Source organism: Mastomys coucha, unplaced genomic scaffold (genome assembly GCF_008632895.1).
Source record: "Mastomys coucha isolate ucsf_1 unplaced genomic scaffold, UCSF_Mcou_1 pScaffold7, whole genome shotgun sequence".
NCBI lineage: Eukaryota > Metazoa > Chordata > Mammalia > Rodentia > Muridae > Mastomys > Mastomys coucha.
Window position 1 is genome coordinate 46,478,232 of NW_022196913.1, and position 20,263 is coordinate 46,498,494.

The window sequence follows — 20,263 nt, forward strand, 5'->3', positions numbered from 1 at the left end:
GGAAACCTAGAAATGCTGTATAAAAGGACCATCAGGCTCTGTGTCAAAGGTGTGTAGGAAATATCAGTAAGCCTTGTGTTTACACATGAGAGTCATTTTAAGATATATCACCTATATCAGAAAAATTACAAAATCCAAAACATGTTTGGTTTCACTCCACTAGGTTGAAGGACACTCAACCTGTATCATGCTCTTGATGAGCGATGAGTTTATGGTGAATTACTTGAGTGTGGTTATCTGTGCTGTGAATGGTCTTCTTGGCATAGATTTATATTTGTATAAAACTTGTTCAAAGTGTGACTTATGTTAGTTCTGGAAAGTAAGTCAGAACACTTGTGAGACTCCTTTTTTGGAATTCTTAAGAAAGTGTTGAATTTTTTTACTTTTGAAAGAATGTGATGAGCCTGTAGGCCTGAGCGTCACTGGAAGCCAGTTGCTCCAGTTGTCTTCGTGTCATCTGCAAAGTCATTCTGGTCAGGCTTTCTTCTTTTTCCTGTGTCAGTTTGATAACTGGATCATGTTCTACCCTTTTTTTTTTTTTTTTTCCAGTTTGTCATATTTGTTAGGTTCATTAACTCAGAGTTGGATTTGTGAGGTTTTTTTTCTCATTTATTTCACTGTTCTGTGATTTGAAACATCAGTAGTCTAGAATTCCATTTTTAGGTGTGCCAGAATGAGTTGGTTCTCTTCTCTACGGCGGTCCAGAGGTCATGGAGATACAGAGCTTGTAAGTTAAGAGAGGTTGCTAGTAATGGCAGATAAACCTGGCTAGGGGCTTAGCAAAGGCTAGGACCATTCCTTATGTTGAAGAGTATATGCACATGTGGCTGGATGTGGCAGAATGTTGGTGACACTATGTCTGTGGTCAGAAAGCTGAGAGAGGGGACATTTTCTCCTTTTTTATTTAGTCTATGACTCCACCTGATAGGGTGATACTGCCCACATTCACAGTGGATCTTCTCACTCCAGAGAGTCTCTTTGGAGAGGCAATGCAGACATGCACAGGGGTTTGTCACCTTCATGGTTCTAAATCCCATCAAGTTGACTATCAAGAGTAACCATCACCGGCGTGTGGCCATTACTAAAGATGTTCTGTTTATCATGATGTCAAGCTGTAGCCTGGCAGCTAATGCTGAGTCCTGAAGGCAGTGTTCTGAGGACAGGACTTTTCATATTTAGTAGTAAAGAATACAAAGGACAGAAATGTAGACACGTTTATTGCTGAATTATTATTGCTCTCTCCCTCTCTTGCTCTCCCTCTCCCTCTCTCCCTCTCTCTTCCTTTCTCCCTCTTTCTCCCTCTCTCCCCATCTCTCCCTCTCTTCCTCTTTCTCTCTTGCTCTACCTCTCTCCCTCTTTATCCCTCTCTCTCCCCCTTTCTCTCTCTTTCTCCCTCTCTCTCTCTCACTCTCCATCTCTCCCACTCTCCCACTCTTGCTCCCTCTCTTTCCCTCTCTCTTTCTCCCTCTCTCTCCCCCTCTTTCTCCCTCTCTCTCCCTCTCTATCTCTCCCTCTCTCTCTCCCTCTCTCTTTCTCTCACTCTCCCTCTCTCCCACTCTCCCTCTCTCTCTCTCTCTCTCCCTCTCTCACTCTCTTACTCTCTCTCTCTCCCATTCTCCCTCTCTCCCTATCAAAGGATAGAATATAAAGCTGTGTTTCTTGTTCCAGGTCACACTGAAAAGTATATATTCCATTAAATATTGGCAAATTCTCCTGTATGAACTACAAACACAGAATACATGACCACAATCTGAGATTTCAGAGATAATGTTGAAAGTACATCATGTTTGTTAGAATTGTAAAGCACAGGTTAGATGTGAAGAGGATGTTCTGTGAAAACTGACAGAAGCAAAGCTCTCCCAGCTCTCTAATTGAAGATTTTCTTCACTTATTGAACTGGGGCTGCAGGTGATGCTTCCTGCACTGAATACAGTTATTCTAAGTCAGGGCCCAAGTCTGTATAGCATTATTGTTGAGACAAAAGGCAACTGAATTGAAAATTGAAAAATAAAGACTAGTATTTTGTGATGAGGGTCATTTTTGTAAGGAATTGTATGACATGCACACAGAGGTGGCTAGCATCAGTATGCTAAATATCCACACAGATGTGGCCAATCTCAGCATCCTAAATAATCATATAGAGATGGCTAGCCTTGGTATTTTAAATAACCATCTTTAGAGTACTTGTTAAATCTTGTTTTTGTTACTTTGAATGACAGTAGAATCCATTAATAAAAAGCTGCTTTTCTTAAATAATGTCAAATTACATGTGCATAAACTCTAGAAACCACAGCTATTACAACTGTGAATATATATAATATATGCATCATTATTTATTACTAAGGTTTAAATGAACTGCTGGCATAGTAATAATAGTTCTTTGGTTATAAAACAGTTTTTTAGTTTCTCAAGGGCTGTGTTTTTAAGTCATATGATTTGTTTATTTATAGTTTGAATATCAACAATGTACTTAATACTTTGTTTATAAATAGCCTTTATGCTTTGGTCACTTGTGCTTATCCATATTCACCCTTGCCTTCAGGTTTGTTTGTTTGAGAAAAAACCCCAAATGCTTAGTGCTGGGTCTATGTTTTTACACTAGTCTTATTTATTTTAAGTTTTAACTGTTACATAAAACCATGTAAATTATACATCTTTGTGAAGCAACATGATATTTCTGGGTATGTGGCCATTGTATAATGTTCAAAATCGCTAAAAGCTACCTATTTCCCCAAATATTTATCATTTCTTTATGGAAAATTGCAAGGTCCTTTCTTCTTGGTTTTTCTTCTTGTGCCTGGGGTGTGTCTAGAATCTTGCATGCATTAGACATGCTCCATCCTCAAGTACCATGTTTTCCTTTGACAGAGAGAGAAAGAGAGAGAGACAGAGACAGACACAGACACACACAGACACACACACACACACACACACACACACACACACACACACACACAAAGAGAAGCTCCTTGCACTTGCATTCTGATGATGATTAGCTGGAAGCAAATGGACAAAGGTTTTTTGGGGGAAATGTAGTGTAAGGCCTCAAAGCTCCCACTAGCTTGCTCCCTGCCTTCTGTGCCCCACCCCCTGCTGTGCCTGTATAAGCACTGAGCACTTGGACAAAGTTTGATGAGTGAACTGAAGGTGGTTTGAGCTCTGCCTTTCTGGCAGAGGGTGGGAGGGGTGCTACAGCAGAGGTAAGGTAGGGAATGCTTCTTTGATTTACTTAGAGTGTGGTCCTGTGCCAGAGGCCATGGACTCTCTGGCTAGGAGTGATAGTGATAGGTTGAGACAGTTGGGGCAGGGGCATGTGGCAGAGGCCAGAGGCTATCATCCACTTGGCAAACATTGAAGAGCATTTATCTAAATTATACTTTGAGATATCTAAATGCTATATATAGTTGTTGGCACTATGCTTAATGGAGTACACAGTAGTACTCTGGGAAGTATGTGCCCTTGTAATCAGCATTGGGTCTGACATTGAACTTGAATGAATTATATCACCATAACCATCATCAAATTTGTACAGCCTTACAAAATTCAAAAAGAGCTGAACATAGATGTATTTATAAAACCTGGTTGTGCACCAGGCAGTGGTGGCACATGCCTTTAATCCTAGCACTTGGGAGGCAGAGGCATGTGGATTTCTGAGTTCAAGACAAGCCTGGTCTACAGAGTGAGTTCCAGGACAGCCAAGGCTATACAGAGAAACCCTGTCTCGAAATAAAAACAACAACAACAATAAAAAACCTGGTTGCACCTAGAGCCACAGACTGGTGATCAGCAAAGCCTGTGGCCACACTCCCCTTCCTTCCCTGTACTGCAACAGCATTCAAGTCCATCTGTTTGTGTTTGTAATGCTGAGGCTTGAACTCAGGGCCTTGTGCATGCTAGGTGAACACCACTGAGCTATTTCTCCAGTCCTACCTGCCTTGGTTCTTTTAACTTCTGGGTCCAGTCCTTCCTGGCCCGGGTGTTTTTGCCTCTGCCTTTTGGAGCTTTGTGCATATTCAGTAGTTCCATGATGGTTTTCTATGCTGTCTCTTTGCCACATCCTCTAACATTTTAGATACTCTCTGGCATTGTCAAGGGACAGGCAGTATTCTGTCACAGCATTCTTGAACTCATTGTCTCAGTTTTTCATTAGCATTGTTTCTTGTGTTTGTCCTAGGTCCTTTTCTGTCACTATAATGAAATACATCAGGCTTATTCTCCCTAAGGAAAAAGGCTTATTCAGTTCAAGATTGAAAGTCTAAATAGTATAGTTGCTGGCTCTGCAAGAGTCAGTTTGGCCTCAGGCAAATCATCACACTGTGCTGGAGCACTTCCTGGTAGGTCACATCTTGGTCTCCTCATGGTGGATTCACATACTAAAGGCAGAGAGGCTGGGGAGTAGCCAGGCTTGTTCTGTATAGTATATCACTTTCAAGAACTGATTTACGTCCCATGAAAACAACCCCAGTCCCTCTGAGAGCCCTTCCCTCTGTCCTAAAGACTACCCCTCCCCCTGCATGCATGCACTAAGTATTCCCTCTTTTTAACACTCCAGGACTTTGTAACTGCTCCACAAAAGACCAGCCTTATGACTTGAACCCTTGGGGGACACTCAGACTGTGTTAGTTCACGGCATCATCTGGCTTAGGCATACTGATATCAGTCTAGGAAGCATTTGTTTTAACAAATCCTGGGTTGGGTACACATCATATATAAGGAAATGATTATTTTTAGACATACTTTTTAGCCCACAAAAATACTTCCCATTTATAAAATTGAGTATCTAGAATGTAGTACGAGGCTGGGTCTATCTCAGCTGGTGGACTTCTTGCCCATCATGCATAAAACCCCGGGTTTTATCTCTACCACCAAGTAAATTGGGCATGGAGCTGAATGCCAAAACCACTGCCCTTTGGAAGTGGAAGCAGAAGGGTCATAAGTTCAAGACTGTCTTCCACTGTTTGAGGCCAGCCTGGGCCACACAAGACCTTGTCTATTGAAGTGAATGAATGAATGAGCAAATAAGATTATAGTAATTTACATTATGGGACAATAATTAAGAGAGGTTATTATAACTGCAAATTAATTAAAGTTACAGATTTGAAGGGAAGTATCCTCACTTTAATAGTAAAATTTTACAAATAAATGTGTTACATGTCTGTCACTGCTTATAAGTAATGTGTGTGTTTTACCATCTTCCTTATTTGTTATGATTGATGTATGCTTTTTCTTTTTTCTTTTCCTCAGACAAAATTGAAGAAGCACAAAAAGAGCTTAATGGGGCAGAAGTTTCCAAAAAAGGTAAGTAAAAATCAGCCCTGTGTGAGTGACATCCTTCTTTCAGAGTTGCCCAGAGGATTTCTCAGAATTGTGCCTTCCTGCCAGAAGCTGGTGCTGAAGTTCTGGACATCCTGGGCAGTCTCAGCACCTCCTCTAGTGTGTTTCTCTGGCACACGTGTCCCGCTGCTGGCAATAGCTCTTTTGTGAGCACTGCAGGAACTTGTCATGTAGTAGCATAGGCCGTGTGGATACCTATGATCCACGTGTGCATTCTGGTGTAAGACAGGCATGCGTGGTTGAAGAAGCTCATGCAGCATTTAAAAAATGTTAATTATTTCAAAGGATGGTGATGACTTTGTTAAATAAGAAAGATAAATCTGAAATATAGCATATAAGCTACTTTTTCAGTGTATGTGAAAGCATCAGGGGCGTGGCCTCCAATATGTGGATATGTATATGTGTAAACACACTTAAATGGGACTGGACAATGTTTGGCTCTATGTAAATGTGATTATAGAGTGGCAGTTCTATGTTTGTGTTGTTCAAAATTATACAGTGACCATAATTTGTGTTAAAAATCAAATCGATATGCAAAAATTGATCGTATGGCAGAAAGTATCTTGTCTTCCAGGTACTGGAACCTGCAAGAGATGGGTGCTACATGGGAGTGTCCCTCCCAGCACCCTTAGCGAGAGGGTGGCGTTCTCTAATGTTGGGGGGAAGGGCACGGTTCTCTTAGTGTTTATTTTCATGACTTAGCATTTCCAGTTCCTTATTATATTTCCTAATTTGAGTGGATTACTGACAGAATAAAAAGACCAAAATAGAACACCAGTAGAGGCCTCTGTCTGTCTGTCTGTCTGTCTGTCTAGCTAGCTATGACCGCCTTACCTTCCTTCCTCCCCTCTTTCCTTCCTTCCTTCCTTCCTTCCTTCCTTCCTTGCTTCCTTTCTGCTGCCTGCCTGCCTGCCTTCCTTCCCCCTCCCTTTCTTTCTCTCTCTCTCTTTCTTTCTCTCTCTCTCTCTCTTTCTCTCTTTCTTTCTTTCTTTCTCTCTTTCTTTCTTTCTCTCTCTCTCTCTGTCTTTCTTTCTTTCTTTCTTTCTTTCTCTCTCTTATTTTTTTTCCTTTTTCTCTTTTTGTTCTTTCATTTAAGTCTAGACTGATTACTAACTGGGCAATATCAGAGGAAAGACTTAATCTCCGAGTCTCCATTCCTTGTAGCAGCTTTGGGTCTGTTCATATATGACATTGCAGCATAGTTAGTATCTTCCTTAGGCCTCCCCATTGCTGCTCCCTGATAACTCAGATAGGAATCTGGCCCTTGATGATTCTTGCATAATAGCCAGACAAGAAAGGGTACATGTTACTACAGTCATGCTGTCCCCTTGAAAGATGCCTGGCCAACCTTGCCACATGGCCACATTGTGGTATCCAGTGGAGTTAGGACAGGCCCCTTCAGACATTGTTGCAGCCAGCTCTGCTCACAACCAGGAGTAGGAAGAGCTACTCCACATAAAACAAATGTCACGTGTGTTCTCGGCTTTTCTCCTGGCCAAACAGTTCTCACAAATGTGAACCAGATGCCAAGAGGAGGAAGGAAAGACAACAGAGGTCGGAGGGAAGAGACTGGGTAATGAGCCTGGGAGTAACTGAGCAGCTCTAGTTGGCAGGTGGTGCTGGGGCCAGACTCTGAGTGAATACCAAGTGAGGGTGGTTTGCTCTCTGTAGCTGTTGCCTTTAGTTCTTAACACTGAAGTCCTGGCAAGTGAAAGAAAACAGCTTCCTTCAGCAAGGAAGTAAGATCTGCAGCTCCTCTCCTTAGGCAGGAGGAGAAGTCTTTGTCTAAGAGCAGGGCTGAGGTCTCATGGCTGTTTTCTTGCTGACTTACCTGTTTTACATGAAGAAAACCCACTTGTTCCCTGAAAGGAGGCCATAGAAAATGGAATTACCTGGCTTTGGATGGTGGTGAGCCATCTTGTCAAGTTGTCTGGAAACTTCTGACAGGAGCAAGGGTGTTTTTGTTTTGTTGATTTTATTTTGCTTTGGTCTTTTGTTTTACTCTTCCTGGTAAATGGTCCTGAAATGCCTCCTGTTCATCAAAGATCCCACAATTCTCAGCTGGTCCTGGGCTCTCCCTCCCTCTGCTGTTACCTCTTTGCTTATGGTTCAGATGAGTCATTGAAGCTCAGCGGCGGGCTGCAGCTCTTTCAAAACAAAACCCAACAAAAAAGTCCATAGGTCAAATTACAATTTTTTTCTTTTATAATGCATTAAGGAAGGGCAAATGTGTCCAATATAGACCCTGGCTTTGATAGTCATAAATCAGTAAGATAAAGAAGCAACTTAAATTGGGCTGGAGAGGTGTTCAGAGGTAGAAAGCACTGGCTTCTCTTCTAGGGCACCCAGCTTCAATTCTCAGCTCCCACATGACAGCTTACAACTGTCTATAATTCCAGTCCAGAGGGATCCAGCACCCTCCACACAGACATACATGCGGGCAAAACACCAGTGCACATGAAAATAAATAAATCTTTAAAAAAAAAAGCAACTTAACCTAAAGCGAAGGGTCAGTAATGTTCAGTGTAGACTCTGACTAGGCCAGTCATGAACCAGTAGGATAAGTTAAGTGTCTTAAATTATGCTAATGCACCTATTCTACTCTTTTTATCTGCTTATAGATAAACACTAGTCAACATTGATTTAACTTAAATGTAAACAGTTTGGAAGTGCGCCGGAGGCAGTCACATCATCTCCATTGTGTCCACATGTCCCTCCCCAGGTGCTATCCACTCATTCTTTTCTAATCATTTGGAGGAAGGAAGGAATAATTGGATCCTTATTTCCCACCTGACAGTGAAACAGATTCCAGAGAGATTAAATGTATTTAATATGTGCCTTCCACAGACCAACAGAGGCAGTCATGTGACCATGTGAAAAAGGAATTATTTCTAAGCATTACATCTAAATTAGCTATAAAGTATGCTTGTTCGTTCTTAACTTGCACTGTTCTTCACAGTACTTGTCAGATAGCATTTAAATAAAATGCTTTTACCAACATATACTGGAACATGAGTAACAGTAGAAACAGTTTAGTTAGGAGCGGGTAGTCTGTGTCTTTGCGTGTTTTGTGTTAGTGCTATATTCTCTTGTGGAGATCGTTTTCCATGAGGCCAGTTTGACCTGGAAGTCGTGACCCTCCTGCTGGTCTCCTAGTGGGGTTACAGGCATGCATCATCATAGCCTGTTTAAGTTATATGCTGCTTCTTGAATCAGTCTAATACTTTGTATTAAAATAGTGTTCTGTGGCATTCCTCACCAATGTGAACATGTAATGGTTCCTTTATGAAGCTTTAGGACAGCATGGTAATTGGAGGTGCTGACACCCAGCCTGGAGATGCTCCTTTTCAGCACTTCTAGGTTCTGAGTTTGAATGGATGTAAAACTCTTGTTTCATGTTTTACTTCTTTGATGACTAAGCTTAAAAACAAACAAACAAACAAACAAAACAACCAGAAGACTGTACACATTCAGTTTACTTGAGCAAAGACCCATTCCTGAGTTACCCTGTACCCAGAACCCTGTGACGTTGGCATGGTAGTCTGTTCAGTTGGCTGCCAATAATGAGTTGAGGTTCAGCTGCAGCAGCAAGTTATGTTGGGCTTTTTACTCACTAAATTAGGTTATAGTTAGATAAGAGCTCGGAGTCAGGAAACGCTGACCACACTGGGTGTCCCAGGAAATCTAATTCTAGTATTAGGCATGTCTTCCTTTGTGTGAATTTTGCCAGTGCCTTCTATACTTTCAGAATGCCTTTGAATACACATGAATTCTTGACTTGGTCCCCCTTTCTTAGTCTTCCTCCCCCACCCGCCACAAGTGCTGGGACTGTATGCCTGCACCCAGGGCCAGCTTTCTCATCTGGGGATTTGTTTCTAGTAAGACAAATATTCCCTGCCACAATCTTACTTCCCAGACCCCCATTTTCTTGTAAGAGATTTCCACATTTCAGATTAAAAATACTCTCCAGGGTTGTGTTTTTGGTTTGGGGTGTTTGTTCATTTATTTTGTCTTTGTTTTTGTTTTAATACCGTTAAGCAACTCTGGTAAGTGGACTCAGCAGGTAAAGGAACTTATCTGCCAAGCCTGATGACTTGAGTTCAGGTCTCAGCACCCATGTGGTGGAAGGAGAGAACTGATTCCCACAGGCTGACCTCAGACCTCCCTCCACAGGTGGACTGTGGAGCATCCACCCACCCACAACACACACTCAATAAATGTAAAATTGTTTACATATAGCCTTCCAATTTATTTTTTGAGGTGAATAGCTATTGCCGATAGTTTTCCTTTTCATTATTTTTTGAGATTTAAAAAAGTTTCCTAGGAGGCACATTATGGGGTAGCTTGTGTTTTGATAATATGTGTAATAATTATGTAAACCGAGCAAAGGCACATTGTTACCATTAGCTGCCTTACTATGTAGGTTAGTTAGCACACCATACCTTCTGGCTCCTGTCCACTGTAGTGCACACACTGGCTGGCCTTGTCCCACCTTCCCTTCTTTCCTCCAGCCTCTGTAACTGTGTTCATATCTCACTAGGCGGGTATGAGGTGTACTCCTCAGGTTTCACATTTGACTTGCAGTGCTTTCTATCTCTGACTTACGTCAGTTAGCATAATGTTCCCCCTATTCTGTTGCGGTTATTACAGATATGGGATTTTATTCTCTTTATTGTTGAATAGTATTCCACTATGTATATTTTCCTGCTCAAATTTTCTTTATCCATTTATCAGTTTCTCAAAACTCCCATACTTCACAGCTGTTCTGAAAAGTGCTATACCAAACATGGAAGTGCAAATGTCTGTACTGTAGTCCATGAGACCATTATGGAAATTTCTCTCCTTTGTGGCTCTTAAATTTCAGTGTATAGCTGGGCTCATTAGATTTTCTGTCCTCCGTGTCTGTATGTGTTGATACTGGCGTAAACGTGGACTGTGAACAGTAGCAGGACCCTCAGGTTTGGTTTTCAGAGTGTTTGACACTAGAAAGAAGTTTTTTTACACAACTATTTACATTTTAATATTCTGTAGAAGTAAATTATTTGGAGATTTTTTTCTTTCTGGAGTTAGGAGAGGCAAATGAGCAATATTCATAGATTGACCCCTGCTCATAAAGATGGGGACAGCCTGGAGGATTTTGTTACTGGTAATGTCTTCCACTTTCTTCATAAAGATCTCACGTTTACATTTTGGGGGTTAGGAGGACTTTCTGTACTTATTTTTGCCCCCCTTCAGTAAATTTGTTTTTTTAGTTTTTGATAGTGGGGAATGTAATCTGGGCCTCAGATATGACAGGTAAATGTTGTATCACTGAGTTGTACCTCCAGCCCCTTGAATTTAACAAAAAATATTTTTTTATTTAATTAGGATATTTATTTAATTCTGTTTTACTAAAAAATACTTTTTTAGTTCTTGCCAGAAGATAAAATGCCGGATAATTAAATAAATAGATTTTATCTAGTCACCTACTTGAATTCTTCCTTATCTGTACACTGGTATGGTCTGTCATGTTGGTTGGGAATAATTAAGGCTCTATTTTTTGCTTTTTACATCATGGCTATGGTTTTGCTTTTTCTTATTCACTCGGATTCAATAAAATGGTAACTAAACAGTAGTGTTTAGGCCAGTGAGACGAGTCAGCAGGTATACATGGTAGCTGACCCAGGACACAAGCCTGATGACATGAACTGAACCCACAGAATGCACACAGAAGTTAAAGGAGGGGACAGACTTCACATATGTTCCCTGAGTGCTGCAAGTGGTCAGTGTGTACTACCACACTTCTACAGTGTAGCCTCTCACAGTGGACAGGCTCACAACAAACGAAGAAACAGAAGCTAAAATTCAGATTCTGACATGGGCACAGACAAAAGTGGGTTTTCTTAGGTCAGTTTGCACCCTGTCTCTTTTCTGCATATTAATCTCTCTCAGCAAATCCCATGGAGGCTGCTTTATGTCTGGCTCTTCCCGGCGGGGCTGCTTTCCTTCTGACACATTGTATTTTATCTGCTATAGGTATTTGTTTTAAAAGAAATGTCCATAAAGCATCTTTCTGTTTGTACCGAGAAATAAGGCTGGCAAGTTTAAGTGAGCAAACAAGACAGGTAGGAACAAGAACAGGGAGGAACCAGGTAGCATGCAGGCTGCTCAGGGTTGGTTGACAAGTAGTTTTGTTAACACGGCCTGAATTTTATATACTGGACTATTCTTCAGTTTTCAGGGAGCTTGAGGCAAGGTTGCATATTTCAGAAGCAATGGACAGCTAGGCAGGAAGCTGATGACTAGATCCTGGACCCCAGGTGGAATGGAAGAAAGAAAACTAGACTTTCTTACCCACATCCCAAACGTTATGTTTTGTTTAAAGACATTTATAATATAAAGGAATTTCTAGGTAGTAAAAAATTGGTGACTTGATTTTCAAATTGTTTTCTAAATACATTTTTAAAGGTGAAGGCTAATCTGGACTAAGTGTGCTTTACCGCTTTACTGTCAAGGGCGTTCTCCTTAAAAATCATGCTAATAATGAAGATAATTAGAGCATTATCACCAAGAAGGACAGTCCTCATGGAGGATAGAGATTTGGGTGGCAGAATGGAAATGTTGGGCAGCTATCATTAAATTAAAATGTAATCTTAATAACACTTCATGGTAAGATAAAAATGTTTTTCTTTCTTTCTTTTTTTTTTTTTTTAACCATTCTAGGGAAAGTATACACAGTAAAAACACTTGAAAAACTCATTTGGGCTTGTAAATCGGAACATCTCTAATAGTTTTCATAGTGAATATCCATATCCATAAAAGAAACACTAGGGTAGTGATTTAGACAAATACCTGGACTCCAGAGTTCTTTAAAAGAATGGGCCTGGTTTTCAATTTCAGTATTATAAGGAAACTAACACACATCTATCTGTATGCTATTGAAAAGTTGTGGTCTTTAGGTTTATAAATGATTATTAGGAAAAGTGAATTTTAGTGAGCACCTTTAATGAGAATTTACTTAAGAGTTTATAAACCCCACTCTCATAATGTTAAATACCACAATTCAACCATGTTTCCTTATAAAGTTGCTAGTTCCTTCATTTCAAGAAATGTTGATTTTTGTGTCAGCATTCTTTGTCTAAGTCTTTGAAAGCTTCAAAGAAAGGCGCAAGTCTGAAGCAGAAGGGAGCCCTCAGGCTTATACCCAGCCCTTGCCCACGTGAAGACACCCACTGCTGCAGAGAGGTTCAGTCTGGGAGCCTGCCTGATAAATTGGCCTGAGGACAATAGCAGCAGGTGGCCATACGTTCATGGAAAAGAGAATCTTTCCAATTTCCCATATGCACTGCACAGAGACTTCCATGTACACTGCATAGAGACTTCCATGTGCACTGCACAGAGACTTCCATGTGTACTGCACAGAGACTTCCATGTGCACTGCACAGGACTTCCATGTGCACTGCACAGAGACTTCCATGTGCACTGCACAGAGACTTCCATGTGTACTGCACACAGACTTCCATGTGCACTGCACAGGACTTCCATGTGCACTGCACAGAGACTTCCATGTGCACTGCACAGAGACTTCCATGTGCACTGCACAGAGACTTCCATGTGCACTGCACAGATTTTAAGTTGGAAAATCAGGCTCCAGATCTGTTCTCCTATATAAAATACAATGAAGTGATCTTAGATTACAGGAATATTACTCTTAGTTTATCTGTGCCAGATTTTTAAAGGTATCATATGTGAATTCTGTCAGTAATTTTTGATTTGAAACTGACAAATTTCACATACCAGTGCAGGTGAGCTGCATGGTGACAGGGACAAAACACTCCTGGCACTTCAGTATGACATAAGTGTCTTTAGCATAAGCTCTGTCCTCACTGTGTTACAGTATAAAACCCTGAACTTTGTGGGAAATAAGAAGGTAAAAGATCCTTAAGTGTTTTCTTTTTTTTTTTTAATTTTTAATTTTGTGTGTGTGTGGTATTTTGCATACATGTATGTTAGTGCACAGCATGCCTGTGGTGCCTGGAGAAATCAGAAGAGGATGTCATATTCCCTGGAGTTAGAGTTACAAACAGTTGTAAGCCTCCATATAGGTTCCGGGAATGAAACAGGTCCTCTGGGAGAGTAGCCAGTGCTCCTAACTGCTGAACTATCCCTTCAGTCCATCCTCACCCTTTTCTAAGGGTGCCACCAACTATCTGTCAAGCTGGTAATTAAATTAGAGATTTAAGGAGCTAACGTGATGTTAATTTCATGAAGTGTAATTCATTAAAAGATGCAGTTTGCATAGTTTGCAGCAAGTCTCATTCAGCCAAGTGCTGTTGGTTATAAATTACGTATGTAGTAACTTTGTTTAGCACGAGACAAGTCACTACCAATTACATTATGACACGGGGCTCTCATGTTTACTTAGCAGATGTATTCAGATTATATAGAAATGAAAATGTTTGAAAACCCTATTTGTCTTAGCTTCTATTACATATGTGTTTATTGCTATGGCTTCATTTTTGACAAGAGCAATTAAGATAAGGGTGTGTGTCCTGAGCTGCACTGACAGCATCTCTGAGGGCTACAGAGAGTAGCAGGTTTTACATACCCACTGGGTTCCTAGACCAATGATGGGTACTGTGGTTTGTTCTTAGACAGTTAACTTAATGTCACTTGCCAGAGTATTTTTTAAATAAATGTTACAGTGCAACTCAAAGAGATTGTGTGCTGTTGTTTGTCTACTTATCCTTGCTCTGACTCTGCAAAAGTAGGTAACACAAAAGCAAGCTCAGACCCTGGTTCCTTCCACAGGGACCTGCTCTTGTGTCTCCTTAAAAATGATGACGACAACAAAAACAATCAGCCCAGTGCAGATCTGTGAGGAACACAATCCAAGTGGAAGGAATTGAGAACAAAAATGAAGGGGAAAGAGGGACTGAAGTCAGATGAACAACTAGAAGTACAGAACATAAACTTGAAAAGTGCACATAGCAAGATCCTTTAGAAGTAAAGGACTGCCGGGCGGTGGTGGTGCACATCTTTAATCCCAGCACTTGGGAGGCAGAGGCAGGTGGATTTCTGAGTTTGTGGCCAGCCTGGTCTACAGAGTAAGTTCCAGAGAACAGCCAGGGCTATTCAGAGAAACCTTGTCTCGAGAAACCAAAAAAAAAAAAAAAAGTAAAGGACTATTTCACCCATGCCAGGGTGCTTTTCCCCTGCCCTGCTATCCAGAACACCCCACAGGTTATGCTGTGCATAAAAAAAGGTAGCAAATTGGAAGGATAACGTGGGATTTTCATCTGACCACCAAGGCAATGAAATGAAATTATTTCATTCAGGGAAAGATCGGGAAGCATCAGATGCAGTTGGGTGGATGACCAGAATAGGCAGATAGCATCTAGACAGTCCAGCATGGTCATCCCTCTCAGCCCCAGAGCCCATCGCTGTGTCAGTCCCTTATTTGCTCTGATTTTCCATGTCTTCATCACCGTAATGATCAGTAGAAGAAATTAACATCAATCAACAACAAAAGAGAGTCTATAAAAAGTTACTGTCACAAAAGTCATTCGAAACTTGCACATTGTTTATTTCTAGAATTTTTTATGTAATGTTTTCAAGCGGTGGCTTCAACTGAAACTAGAGAGAGCAAAGCTATGGATCAGTTCTGTGTTCTATAGGGAGAGACTGCAAGAATTCAGTTTCCCTCACACTGTCCCCCATCCCGACATAAGAGGGGCATGGCAGTGTTGGTGGCACATGGCTTATCAGGCCCTCCACTGAGCTTATCAGTCACTTTGAAACTCTTAGCAGACCCTTCTCCAGTCATGACAGAACTCCACAAGGTGACCTTCAGGTCTTCATGTCACTGTTCTGTACCCCTCTCCTTGTGGTACCCTCCCACCCTACCCTAGCCATGAGCACCTTCCTGTAATCCCTCCAGCTTGACTTTGCCCGTAGTCATAGTGCCCACAGGCACCTGTGGGCAGGAGGTCTTTGGCAGTTGCTGAGTCATCAAGGATGGATGAGGAGAAGATGGAGTCCTTCCAGGCTGGACTTGTAAACAAGGTATACTATTGCTTTTAGGTCTCAAGTATAGGTAAGAATCTATTCATTTCTCCTGGTACATGTAACCTAGATTGCTTATCTGAAGGAAGCTGTCTCCTTTAGGATCTTCAATTATCTGGCACAGTGATGCATACAAATCATTGCTGTTTGTCCCAGTAGCAAAACCTTCGTTCTGATAGTCTGTGGACAGCTGCAAATTGCTCTGCCCTCAAGATTTTGTTTAATCATAAAAAAACTAGGCTCTTCTGTTGTATTTAATATTGTAATATCAACATCTTTTTATCTTGATGGGTGTGAAATCCTGAAGCAAAGATTCTAGATTTCTAACAGTTCAGCACTATCAGAAACAAGTATTCAGGAATTTCCAGTTTTCTACCTTCATAATAATAGACAGTGTTATATACAGTTTATAACTTGTGACTAAGAGCCAACATTATGCTGGTAATGAAAGTCAAGGATCGAACAGTTTTTAGCATTTGTCAAATTGATAGACATATCCCATGCCAATGGTAGATGTGAGGCTATCAGTAGTTCTGTCTTAGAGGCTTCCAGAGTGTCACTGAGAGTTTCATGAGCACACACTGCTTGGAAAAATGATCATCCCATGTAAGCCATAGTGTGAGAGAATCCTGGAACTGGACAGTAAAGTATAGACAGCTTTGGACTTTCTTAAAGACATCATGAAGGTCTTTCAATCTTTCTCGTGAAAGTGGGCCAAGCAAAAGCACCTGTGGAAGAGACATTTAGGACAGGAAGATGCAATTTTATTTTTTGTACAGTTTGTGTTTTAATCAATGATAGAGTGGGCCTCCTATAACTGCATTTTATAAACCTGCAAAAGTACATCAGGATATTTTGGCTTAGACTTCTTGTTTCCTTTTAAGTCATCCATCTGTGTGTATGTATGCCGTGTGGGGTGGGTACTCATGGGTTTCTGAAGAAGGAATTGGATCTTCTAGCTTCATGTGAACCACCTGACAACCTCAGGAGCAGGATATGCTCTTAACCCCAGAATCATCTCTCAAGGCCCCCCTTTCTATTTTATTTATTCATTTTCTATTTTTCTTTTGAGAAAGAGTCTCACTATCTAGCCCAGGCTGGCTTGGAACTTGCTATGTAGATCAGGTTGGCCTCAAACTCACAGAAGTTCACCAGCCTCTGCCTCCAAAGTACCAGTACTAAAGGTGTGCGCCACCACATCAGTTTTACCTGTTACATTTCTATTTTGAATGACTCATTATTCAAAATAAGAGCATGTTAGCAGAATAGAAGATAGAGTTATGTCATAGCACCTGGTCTCCGTTGTAGTTGATCTTCTGTTACCTGCTTTGCTAGCCTTGCTGTAGCAGTCAGAGAACTTGTGTTGAGGAGCAGGGTTGTGTAAATTTCTCTGTGGTGCTTATGAAAAGGATTAGAACCAGCAGTAGGTGCTGCCTGCTGTCCATGTAATATCTTTAAGAGGTAGCTGGAGAGAGTGGTAAGCAGTGCATTGTTAGGGTGCAGCATTTAGGGATGTGGTAAGTAATAGGAGAGTGAGATGCTAACACAGGGACTGAGCCAGCAGCTACCTCTCTCCTCACCTCTGGGTGTATCCACTCACTCACTTTTGACTCACCCACTGTTGTACTGTGTGTGATTCTTCGTACTTGATTAGCTTTCATGCAGGTTGTATAAGTTGCCCATAAGACAGAATGCCATAGCTAATAAACAGGAAGAGAAGGAAATTGGCTCAGATGGTAATGAGCCCTGGTGAGGCACACCATGGTGGTAGTGTGGAGCAGAGGAGGCTGCTCTCTCAGTGACAGCTGAGAAGCTGAGTGCCTACAGTCCCCAAACACCTAAGACTTAGGTCCTCAGAGTCTATACCGCCACCCAGTGCCAAGCTGGGAACAGAACCTTAACCTATGAGCCTTTGGAGGACTTTCAGTTTGTAACATAATTTTGGCATCTTGATAGATCCACCCATGAGTCTTTTTTTTTTTTTTAATTTTTATTATTTATTTATTTATTTGCTGTTGGTTTTGCTTCATGTGAGTTTTCTTTCTGGAACTTTGCTTTACCATAAGGAACACCGTTGAATTTCTCTGTTAGTGTGTGCCTAGTATAGTGAATTTCTCTGTTACCATGTTGTCTGCTGTGTTAAATTTTTCTCTTGGTGACTATTGTGTTGACTTTTTCTATCCATGTCTACTGTGTTGAATTTCTCTATTGATATGTGTTTATTGTGACAAATTCTATAAAGTGTCATCTTTTAGGTGGTATCTACTTTACCTTTGCCTGGAGAAGTCTCTCTCTGGGTTAGGAAGTGGGAATCTAGTGTGGCAGTTCATTTTCTCTAGGACACTTTGTAATGTCACATGTCAAAACTGTTGATCCTTATTATCAATATGCTTTTCTCACTAAGAATTTTGTCTTTGACTTTTGCAGTTTTCCACTGATGAGCACAGGGGCAGAAATTCTGTTTATCTTTCTTGTATTTCATAAAGTGTTTTTAAAACTGTAATTTTATGTGTTTAGTTTCCCAAAGTTTTTCTGTCTTATCTCACAAAGGATGCCAATTGTTTATCCCTGAGCTGTCAGAGATTCCCCAGAGAGTTTTGGGTGGTTTCTTCCTTGTTTCATAATTGCCTTAGCATCCTTTGTCTTCTGACATGTCCTTCAGCATGCTATCCTTCCCAGTTCTTAAATGAGTTGAGTAGGTCTAAGCCTACTATTTGCCTTTTCTATCTACAGTGTCAATGTTAGCCCTTGTACTTCTCCTCTAGACCCTCAGTACTCTCCAGCATCATAAACCAAGTCTTTACTTGGTCTGGTACACTGGCTCATATCACTACACTTACAGCAATGGCTCTCTCATACCGAATTCTCTTCTTAGGTGACTGGTTATCTTTGAACAGGTACTGAATATTTTATTTAGAAACTATGGAAGTATTTTGAAATCTTCCTTCAGAGATTTTGATTTTCTTCTTCCAGGCTTCTGAGCAAATAGCCACCTAATATGATCTTACTAGTTTGAGGTTTGTGACTTTGGGAGCCACAGAAAGTGAACTATAGGAAACACAAAGCTAGGTTTTCATCCAGTGCATCCTCAGTCCCAGATGGGGCGCCTGAAGTTCCTCGCTAGGAGAGCACTGGGGACTTAACATGCTCACCATGCAGAGAGCACCTAGTCTGCTGTTTCTGACTGTTTTGTTTAGACAGCAGGTACTCCATAGCCTCAACTCCTCTTCTGAATATGCCTGCCTGTCCTGGGGGTAAGGGCGCTGGTGTTTTAATTTGGGGATTTTTACTCCCTCAGGGATCTCGATTCCATAACGTCTTTATCTTTCTAGTGCTTTATTACCTACAGGCTGATAGTGTGTGTTCTCAGAGCAGGTCTGGATTAGTTAATTTTCTGTTACTAGCAAGATCACATAAAAATTGTTTATACATTACTGTACCATCCTTTCATCTGCTACAGGTACATTTCTCAATTTATTTGTTTTACTTTGTGTATATTTACATTATTTATATACCTAGAGACTTTAGTTTTAATGTATTTAAATCACTTTTCTTTTTCTTTTTTTTTATAGAAACTTAATATATTTCCAGCATAAGATAAGCCAAGAATTTACCTGTGGTTTTCTAGCTGTCTCTCTGGTTTTATTTTTGTATTGAACCTTTGAATTTATTTTTTTACACTGTTTGCTTATAACCTACATTTATTTTATCATCTCATATATGAGATCAGAATCTCATATTGAAAATGGTACCGTCCTTTTTCTGAGGTTTTGAACTCTGGCTTTATAACATATTAAACCTTTATAAGTTTCCATCTCACCACTTATCTGATCTCAGGGGTGGGTTGAGGGGGTGGGTGTGGTCCTGTTTTAGTCATTGTGTCTCCGGCACTGACTTCATAGAGTTCTTTGCAGAACTCCATCGTCTAATATGAGTTTAGTTTTCTGAGTAAACACTATGGTTTGTCATATTTTAAAACTGAGGATTTTTTTCCTTAAAATTTTGTAAAACACAGAAATTTTTAAAAGAATTGGGCTGGCAACTTCCCAGTATTAGTTCTTGCCAAAGGTATGATGTGCCAGCCCCTCTCGGCTCTTCTGAAACTGCTTTGTCTAAGCTTGCTCATACCGCAGCCCTCACTACCTACCCCACTTTCCATGTTCCAGGTCTATCATTCCATAAGTCTGTTGTATTGTCTGCATGTTTTTATTACTTGGTATAAAATTTACTTTTTTATCTGTTTTGGATGCTGTTGTAAATAAAGCATTTTCCATTATATTTTCTACCAGCCTTGGTATAAATAAAAAGATTGATGTTTGCAAATATGGTAGGAGGTACCACTCATGACTTTAGGTCATTTCATTGGGTCTTTTTAGGTGACTGTCCCCACAAAATACTGTTTATTCTTATCATCCACTTGTGGCTTATTGTATAAACTGATTGCTCTCAAGAAATGGTTAAGAACAGCAGTGGTTCTGGCAGAGGTCCTCTAGTCCTGGTCTTGCACTGAGAGGTCACTGGGCTTTGCTTCTGTGTCCTGGTGAATGACATTATGGCCATGCATGGCATTGTGTGGGGTGTGGCATCATGGTGGTACATGCCACTGTGTGAGGTGTGGCATCATGCTGGTGCATGGCATTGTGTGGGGTAGGGCATCATGGTGGTGTGTGGTGTTATGCGGGGTGATGCATGATGTTGTGTGGGGTGTGGCATCATGGTGGTTCATGCCATTGTGTGAGGGGTGTGGCATGGTGGTATACATTGACATGAATTCATCACAGTTTCCCAGTTTTCAAGTTTTCTGTTTTGATTTTTCTTGTTTCCCTGGTGACTTCTTTTTCCTCTTTAGCTAGTTAGAATTGCATTGCTTTATTTCCATGCAACT

The 20,263-nt window shown here is 40.8% G+C and overlaps 1 protein-coding gene across 3 annotated transcripts in view; it reads left to right on the plus strand.

The window, feature by feature from the left end:
• Window positions 1-20,263, plus strand: part of Hivep1 (HIVEP zinc finger 1) — a 134,169-nt gene that overhangs the window by 75,102 nt on the left and 38,804 nt on the right. For all 3 annotated transcript variants that reach the window (XM_031359364.1, XM_031359363.1, XM_031359365.1), the window contains exon 3: window positions 5,245-5,298. In XM_031359364.1, the coding sequence (XP_031215224.1) occupies window positions 5,245-5,298 (54 nt within the window). The remainder of the gene's footprint in view (window positions 1-5,244; window positions 5,299-20,263) is intronic.